The sequence below is a fragment of the Cibotium barometz genome, chromosome 48 (genome assembly GCF_041138505.1).
Source record: "Cibotium barometz isolate CiBa-2024 chromosome 48, ASM4113850v1, whole genome shotgun sequence".
NCBI classification, from domain to species: Eukaryota; Viridiplantae; Streptophyta; class Polypodiopsida; order Cyatheales; family Cibotiaceae; genus Cibotium; species Cibotium barometz.
The window spans coordinates 45,272,293-45,282,106 of NC_141093.1; the positions used below are offsets into that span (position 1 = coordinate 45,272,293).

General features: G+C 40.3%; 1 protein-coding gene across 1 annotated transcript; it reads right to left on the minus strand.

Annotated features, from left to right (window-relative positions):
* Positions 1–1,171: 1,171 nt before the first annotated feature.
* On the minus strand, positions 1,172–4,408 carry LOC147611212 (pentatricopeptide repeat-containing protein At5g27110-like). Its single transcript, XM_086785352.1, has 3 exons — positions 1,665–4,408; positions 1,404–1,497; positions 1,172–1,321 (listed from the first exon to the last, which is right to left on the minus strand). The coding sequence occupies exons 1-3, from the start codon at positions 4,406–4,408 to the stop codon at positions 1,172–1,174; spliced, it is 2,988 nt and encodes a 995-aa protein (XP_086641478.1).
* Between the last annotated feature and the right edge of the window lie 5,406 nt (positions 4,409–9,814).

The following is a 9,814-nucleotide window of genomic DNA, read 5'->3' on the forward strand; positions in this document are numbered from 1 at the left end:
TACATGTTAACCTATTAAATTTTCATATTCGTTTGCACATATATTCAAATGCATCATCTGGTCGGAGTTTGTATGTTGGTCATTTTTTATGTTGTTGTTTAAATGCTTACATCTATTTGGTTTCTATGACACAAGGAGTGTGAAGCTCTACACTATCATATGAAAGATATATGCTACATGGTTTCAATGAGCTGAAAGTGTAACAATCCCACACAACAACAGAGAAGCCAAAAGCTAACAAATATTCTATACATGGCATTTTGGCATGTTTAGGGGTCAAGCATCAAAGGTTGGCTTTGGATTGTTCTAACAGGTTTTCTTTTGTGGTTCTATCAAATGGATCCTTCTAAGGGTGAGCCTGGTGGATCTAGCTATACAATATAAGAAACATTTTCTTTCGTAGAAAGGGAGACTTTATCCCTTCTGGTGATGTGTTGAAACCAACCCCCTCTCTCTCTCTCGCTCTCTCCTACATCGCTGTGTACGTGTGCATGTCAAATTTTCCTCGACACTTTAAGAGTTAATATCACTAGAATTACTCAAAATAGGATGCATAGTGGTTGTCTAGCAATTTATGTTGAAAGGTTTCCACAAGACCAAGTGTTCTTTTTATTGTTACATGACAACCTACTCTACTAGTGCAGTGGTCTTAGCACTATTTATATGTGCAGTAAACTTATATTTTACTTAACTTAGCTTCAAAATTTGTCTTTAAAAAACCATTACCAAAGCACACTAGCTAGTGGGCCTCTTACATGTATGCGATATATAAGTCCCTCAATTAAAAAGACCACTTTCCCGAACTAGGGTGCTTATAAAAATGCTGGCAACTGCTTGAGCAGGCATCTTTTCAAATGGCTCTTCTGCAGCCTCCATCTCTATCAATCTGCCACCATGTCATACTATAAACCTAAAAGATTATTTCCACTCTTTGTAGCTGTAATCTTGCATGGCTTTCACCTACAAGGCGAAAACTATTGTCCTCATCCACCCTAGGTTGTGATCCCATGCATTTGAAGTGGTATTTTCTGCTCCTCTGCCTCTAATGGCATATGCATCCATAACTCATACAAGTCTCAAGTCCCAGTATTCCAGCTATACAGTTTTCCTATCCTATATAGTGTCCCTGCTCTAGGTCTGGGTAGCTTAAAATTTTCACCAAAGAGACTTCTTATCCTGCTTTCGCCTCATGTTGATTGGCATTTACAATAAGGGCTGTATCTGGAGAATTTGACCTGTAACACCATGCCTCCACTTTCCCCTGGGTTTTGGGATGCTCCTCTACACCACCTTCATAAGAAACCCCTTCCAAGGTACCTTGCTAACAGTCATTCACACAGAATCAGCTGGTAATCAAGATTTGAAGACAAATCTTTGCTTTGTGGATGTCTTGTATCCCCTGCCAAGGCTCCATCAATCGCAGTCCATCTCTCTTGCTCTGCTGGCATGCTAGCTCTCCTCAACTCAATCGTCTTTTTTCCTCCCACAAATGAGCATCTGCATAGATATTAGACATCAATCTAAACACTGCTTCATTTCCTTTATCCAATCTTACCGCCGACTCAAATGCATGTCTACCTATTTCTACATTACCCCACTTACAACAAGCACCCAACATAGTAATCCATGTCACAAGATCCGGTTGGACATGCATTTTGTCCAACATCACCACAGCCTCATCAAGTTGGCCTGCACGACCAAGGAGATCAACCATGCAATTTTGGTGCTCGATGCTGGGTGTGATACCATGAACTTCCGTCATGGCCTCGTAATAAACCTTGCCTTTATCCAAGCAGCCTGCATGATTGCATGCGGCAAGAACACTGAGGAATGTGATCTCATCTGGCTGAATATCTTCCCCGATCATTTCCTCAAACAAATAAAAAACAAACCTACTCTCCCCATGACGAGTATATCCTGCAATTAGTGCAGTCCATGTCACTTGATTCCTTGAAAGCATTGCATCAAAAACCTGCTGAGCATCAAGCATGCTCCCACACTTGCCATACATATCTACAAGAGCATTTGACAAAATCACCTCGGTTGCCTCTGGCCCACCAACTCTACTGACTTGAGCACAAATTTTTGGGTCACATTCAATATTTATATCCATTGAAGTAATGCCAGCATGACCCTCTCTTCCGTAACCTTTTTTGGCAATCTCAGCATGTATTTCTCGGCCCTTGTGTATGGCTCCTACACTACCACATGCTTTCAAACTGCAAGCAAGAGTGATTGCATCTGGTGATAGACCCTCAACCTGCATCTGTTGGAAACAGTTTAGTGCTTCCTCACCAAGCTCATGCTCAGCATAACCTGAAATTAATGTGTTCCACGAGACAACATCTCGAACTGTGAGCTCACCAAACAGTTGCTCTGCTTCTGCAACACAGCCACACTTGGCATACATATCCATCAATGTGTTTCCCACCAAATGGTTCCTTTCAAATCCCTTCTTAGCAATCTCAGCATGTAATTCTCGGCCCCAGCCTGTGGCCTGTACACTGCCACAAGCTTTCAAGCTACAAAAACACGTGACAGGATCTAGAGAAACACCCTTCAGTTGCATCTGTTCCAAACAATTTAGTGCCTCCTTGGCAAGCTCACGCTCCACATATCCTGCAATTAAAGCATTCCATGGAATTGCATCTTGAACTGGCATCTTGTCAAGCATTTCTGATGCATCTGCAAATGAACCACACTTGGCATACATGTCCACCAAAGTATTCCCAACAAAAGGATCTCTTTCAAATCCCATCTTCACAATCACAGCATGAACCTCTTGGCCCCTGTCTAGGGCTTCTATGCTGGCACAAGCTTTCAAACAGCAGGAAACCAGCACAGGATCGGGAGACACCCCACCAAGTTGCATTTGTTCCAAACAATTTAGCACTTCCTCACCAAGCCCATACTCTGCATAGCCTGCAACCAGAGCAGTCCAGGAAACTACACCTCGAGACTGCAGCATATTGAACATTTCCCATGCTTCAAGGAACAACCCAAATTTGGCATACATATCCACCAAAGAATTGCAAACAAAAGGATCATTCTCAAAACCATCTTGAACAATCTCAGTGTGTATCTTTAGGCCCCTGTCCAGCACTCCTGTGTTGCTACATGCTTTCAAGCTGAAGACAAACGTGACACCATTGGGGTAAACGCCCTCCTGTTGCATCTGCTCCAAACAATTCAACACATCCTCCACAAGCCCATATTCAGCATACCCTGCAATCAGTGCACTCCAGGAGACTACATCTCGAAGAGACATGCTGTCAAGCATTCCCCGTGCTTCTGCAAGTGAGCCACATTTGGCATACATGTCTACCAAAGTATTGCCGACTAATGAAGCTTCTTCGAAACCCTCTTTGATGATTTGTGCGTGCATTTCTTGACCCTTGTTTAAAGCTCGTATGCTGCCACAAGCTTTCAAGATGCAAACATAGGTAACAGCATTTGCAGACAAGCCCTCCATTTGCATTTGTTCAAGACAGATCAACGCTCTCTGACCCTGACCATGTTCAACATACCCTGCCATCAATTCCGTCCATAAGACTACATCCCGCATTGGCAGCTTGTCGAACACCTCCCGTGCTTCTACCAGTGAGCCGCATTCAGTATACATACCCACCAGAGTACCACAAACAGCGGAGTCTCTCTCAACCTCGTTGGCCATCCCAGCATGTAGTTCTCGACCCTTGTTTAAAGCTCCTAACATCCCACAAGATTTCAAGCTGCAAATAATGGTGATGGCATCCAGGAGAATGCCCTCCGCTTTCATCTGTTCCAAGCAATTCAGTGCTGCTTCTCCATGACCATACTCAAAATAAGCTGCAATGAGTGTATTCCACGAGACGACATCCCGAATTGGGAGCAGATCAAACATTTGGTGGGCTTCTACTAGCGAGCCACATTTAGCATACATATCCACCAAAGTGGTGCCAACATAAACGTCCCCTTCATATCCTTCCACAACAATTGTATAGTGTATTTCACGGCCTTTTTCCACGTTTTTCAGCCTCACACAGGCCTTCATCAGAGCTACATATGTATGGCTACTTGGTTGTACACAATCCTCTTGCATTATCTGGAAAAGATCAAGGGCATGATGTGATTCCCCACACACAACATGCCCTTGTATAAGAGAAGTCCAAGAGAACTCATTGCGATGAGCCAAGCCATTGAAAACCTGGTGGGCAATGGACATATTTCCACAGTCCACAAAGATGGGGACAAGATGGTTTCCGAGCATTGCAAAGCCTTCGAGACCATGGTTGCAGAGGTGCAGGTGCAAATTCTTGGCATAGGCCAGATCTCTCTTCTTTCTGCAGTGCTGCAAAGTGCAGATAAGGTTGTCCACAGAGGGCAGCTGACCCGTGTGCTCCAAAGAGATGACTGCTACGCTCAGCATTTCCAACCCGCCAGCAGGAACTCGGAGACTAACCGATCCCGGAAGGCCCCACGATCATTTCTGTTCTTTGTACAAACAATGGTTTGACTGTGTTTGTAAGGGGAATTAGTGGGAATGAGTAATTTGAGTTCAATGCTAGTGCGACTAGTGCCTGTGCTGTGCTCTGTATAAATGGAGGGCGACTAAGGTAATGACAAAAACGTTTCTTTGTTCGAATCTCATAGGTATTAAAAAAACATGTATACTATTGATGTTTCGCCACTTTTAGCGATGCTTTCAAAAGTCTTTAAGTGGCTAGAATATTTAATTCCAGCCTCCTTTTTTTTATGTCATTTGAGTCATAGTGACTCCACCTATTAATAATAGGTTGCAAAGGTCCATTTAGCTCCATGTTTAAAAGGAAACCCTCCACATGTTAAAAAACTTGTAGCTTCCAACATGCTACAACTAATATCAATACATGTGGATAGTCAAGGTAAGAATGTGGCTTGGAATCTCTTGTTTTACTCTTAAAGTCAATAGTTATATACTTTCTTGTTCATTCTTAGTTTGATGTAGCTTTGTAACCCCCTCCTCTCTCCTTCTCGTCTCTTAAGTGTTTGTCTACTACCCGCTTTAGTTTTTTGCAAGCTCAATATAGGTCAAAATTCGTGACTTCAAATTTTTTGTACATTGTACACAAAGAAAGTGTTTTAATGTTAGTAATGCCCAAAAATGTCTAAGATGTGTGTGCCTTGTGAGATAAGATGTGTCTTGATGAAGGTGAGCTTATAATTTTATTATTTTAAGTCTTCCATTGAATATCATGTTGTTTATGCATAGGCTTGGCATTGCACATTCAACGCTAGACATACATAGTCTGAAGTTTCTAATATATTACATTGACACTAAGGGTGATGCAACCAAATAAAGGGTTTAATCCATTAATAGCTAGAGAATATATGTGGTACTATATGGAGGGAAACTAAGGTAAAAGCTTAAGCATACTCATCAAGTTGCATCGGATTTAAAATAGCAAATCTTCACAAAAAAGAAGCATTGGCAAAAAAAAGGTGATTTTTTTTAAAGATCTTCATCTCTCTCACGCGGCGCTCTCTCTTATCCCACCTCTTAGACTAGGAAAAACTCTCTCTCTCTCTCTCTCTCTCTCTCTCTCTCTCTCTCTCTCTCTCTCTCTCTCTCTCTCTCTCTCTCTCTCTCTCTCTCTCTATATATATATATATATATATATATATATATATATATATATATATATATATATATATATATATATATATAATTTATTTTATTTTATTTATTTTATTTTTTCCCCATCAACACTATCAATCAATACACTCTCAATGGACATCTTCAACCCTTTAATATGTAGAGAAGTGGATTGGCATAAGAGAAAAGGGGTTACATTACTGGTAGAGGGGCTAGTAGAGGGGAGAAGCCTAGGTGCAAGAGAGTTTAGTGAATATTCTCAAGGTGGATCCATATGAATTCAAGACTCAAGGTGCCTACACATGGGTTGCGGGCCATGCCACATATTCCTTCTAGGTGCCTACACATGGGTTGCTGGCCATTCCACATATTCCTTCTAGGTGCCTACACATGGGTTGCTTCTTTCCCACCTTCTTCTAGGTGCCTACTTTTGGCCTCCACATGGGTTGCTGGCCATTCCACATATTCCTTCATATTTGGGCTCCCCTTGGTCCATGGCTTATGCAACATTGGAATAGTCAAAATCTCAGTAGTTTGAAAGGGTTATTGAGTCTTTTGTGTTGAGATGTCATTGACAACATCAACTAAATTGTCAGAAGCTTGACAAGAATAACTTCCATGCGTGGAATTCCAGAGAATGACCAATTTAAAAAGGATTTTGGGACTATGTTAAAGGAGACAATGAGGAGTCTCTAGAATTATATTAAGAAGAGAAGTCTTTGGGTGAAGACTCTTCCTTCCAAAACAAGAACACTTTAGAACAGGCCTTCTACTCAAATTCAAGTGGAGGTAGATATAGAGGTCGTGGTCGAGGCCAAGGTGATGGCCGTTTTGGCAATCGAAATTATGGATAGCAGCTGTCCAATGATTCGTAGGTGGAAGATGTCAGTCTCAAGGCAGGGGAGCCAAAGAGGCTGAGCCAATTTGCAAAGACAGAAATCGGGATCAAGTTCAAAGGATTGCTTTTACTGTGGCAAACCAAGTCACTTTAGCAGAATGTTGCAAGAAGCAGAGTGACATAAAAAGTGGCAAGTTGCAGCAAAATAATTATGCATCTTCAAGCAAGCAAGTTGAATATAGATGTGAGTATTTGTTTGTTATGTAGCACATATTGAATTCAATGAGACTGCAGATGTATCCACAACGATGATGATGTATATATTATGGATTCGGGAGCCTCTCACCACATGATTTATTGTGGTGAGTGGTTTAAAGATGTCAAAAATTTAGAAAAACTAGGTTATGTAGAGATGGGGGATGACACGGCTCATCCTATTACTCACATTGGGAATATGCCATTGGCTATGCAATATGGCAAGATGAGATACTTGGATTATTTACTTCATGTGCCTAACATAACAAAGAAATTTGGTTTATGTTGAGCAGGGTTTCTAGGTATGCTTTAACCCTAAGGGCTGCTATGTTGACTTCAACAATAAATATCATTTAACCCTAAGGGCTGCTATGTTGACTTCAACAATAAATGCTTTAAACCTAAGGGCTGCTATGTTGACTTCAACAATAAATGTCATTTGGTCACAAAAAGAAAAAGAGTGGACAGAATGTTTACTTTAGATGTAAGGGTGCCTGAGGTGAAAGTTGCTATGTTTACACAAGGTACAGGTGTTATGGCTTGAGGTGAAATCTGCTATATTTACACAAGGTACAAGTGTTATGGCCTGAAGCGAAAGCTGCTATGTTTGCACAAGGTATAGGTGTTATGGTCGATATAGATATTTGGCACAAACATATTGGTCATGTGAATGAGCAATATGATTGAAGTCTATGCAGAATTCAAAAACGTGAATGAGCAGCCGATTGAAGTCTATGCAACATTTAGAAATTGTTATAGGTTTGTCAAAGTTTAAGGTGGATGGAATGCATATAAGTATGTGAAGCATGTCAGTTTAGAAAGCAAACAAAGAAGGTATTTCCACATGATAGGAATGCAATCACAGTCATTGAGAGTGGACCGTGAGAGTCCTCTAGCAGTGGGTCTTTTGATAGACCATGGAGTGGTAAGATACGTCAGAAAATGAGTCTTGTATAAAGGAAACGAGAAGGTTGATGAATCTCTTTGTATGCCTTACAATTCAAGACTTCTGCAACTTAATCATGCTAGTATTGTTTCCAAATTTTGCTAGGTGAAAAGCTACCTGGAGACAAAGCAAACGTTGGCTCGTGGTGGTGAGTGTAGCGAGGAAGGTGATGTCTACCCTATTTGCTAGAGAGCTCCCATAAAGATAATATGAACTTGCGATCTTCAAGGTCCACTCAACCATGTGGATGTGTCACCAAGAGCCCTCTGTAGTGATCTACAACATGGAGGCATTTTTTAACCACATCTCACTCTAAGGGTAAAAGTTCTTTCTCATCATAATGTCTGCATCATCCATTGAAAAGTTTTCTGGCACCAAGTTTCTAACTCAGCAAACCAAGGTACAACTCCTCATGCAAGAAGCAGTATGGGGTACCATCTCTAGTGTGACGATACAGATCCAAGTTCCATAGATCCAAACCAATCAAGGATATGGTAGCAAAACGAAATGAGAGAGATATCTCTTATCGATGGCCTCAACCTTTCAATCTCTCTTGTGCATCATATCAACTTCAAGTCTACTTCTAAGGAGATATGGGAGAATCTAGAAGCAATATTTGGTAATCATATCACTGACTCTAAATTTTTTCTCAAGCTCAACTTTTATGATATGAAGATGAATGAGAATGAAGAGTTACGTGATCATTTGGACAAGATTGGTTCATTAGTACATTAGCTTACCAACTTCAAGTGTGAGCCTGATGATGTGGATAAAATAGTTGTGCTCATTAAGAACATGTAGAGAATCACTCGATTCCAATAAACTCTAAAGGTGTTATGTATTGATGCTACTCCTTTTGATGATCTAGTATTGCGTTTAATTGGAGAAACAAAGATGAGTAAGCCAACATTGATGTTGATCAAGCCGTCCATCAGCAACACAAACAAGAATTAGAAGACCAACAAGAAGATTCGATGCAGATTCTATAAGCGGCTTCAACGCAAAGAAGATTTGATGCAGATTCTATAAGCGGCTTCAACACAAAGAAGTATACTATTTTAAGAAGAGAAAGAACAAGCTTATAAACTTTTAGTCCCTCCACACTTAAAGATCACGGTATCTTTCATGTGAGTTTATTGAAGAAGGTTCCAAATCTAAGTCATATATTGGATATGTATTCCTTTTCCTCCACTCTAAAGCAAGAGCAAGAAAGTAAGAGAAGGATCTGGTGATATGGTATGTAATGGATATGTTAGACACAGACCCACCTTTGCATCAATCCCAATTGAAGCTTACAAGTTACCACCACAACTCATATCAATCAAGGAAAGACCTAATTAAACTTCCAAAGGGTGTAATTCATCACATCCAACTTTCCATTACCAAAAGGTGGAGGGTAGGTGCATGAGCAGCTATGGTATTCACTCACAATTAAGGCCATCTCTCCAAATCTCCCTTCAAATAGCAAATTGCCAAAACAAGCCTTGCCTAGAGCGTATGCTATGATACCATGCAAGAATAAATGTACAAATTTCAAGCTTGCAAACCCAAAGTTGCATATCTCTCTCCTAAGCCCCCCACATAAGCTTATTTCAATCCTTTGAACCCTGAGATGCATAAATCTTTCCAAACTCCCAAACTTCTCTCTTTGCAAACATGCTTTAGGTCTACTATTTTGCTAGAAAAGCTCACATTGCCTCAGCTAGCTCAAGGAGGATTTATTGAACTTTTCTTACATAAGGGAGAGACTTATGAAGAATGCTTAGCTCTAGAGGTGTGTTATAGCTCTACTTGAAAAGCATGTATTTATTTGTAAATAAGCTCTATATCTCTAGAGGTGTGTCATAGCACATCATCTTCATTACATCATGGTTAAATGTTAGTCTATTTTGGAGTAAAAATAAATACATGAAGATGATGTCTTTGATGGAATGATATAGAGCTTATTTACAAATAAATACATGCTCTATATCATTTTTAACGTATATCATTGCATCAGAGAGATCATGTATTTATTTGTAAATAAGCTCTATATCTCTAGACACCCAAATGTAATTATATGTTTTACATGTAATGTAACGTGATTAAGTCATGGGCATTAGAAGTAGGCCGAGGACATAAATATGTAATGCCATTGTAAAGGTTGCTATTAAAGCAAAGT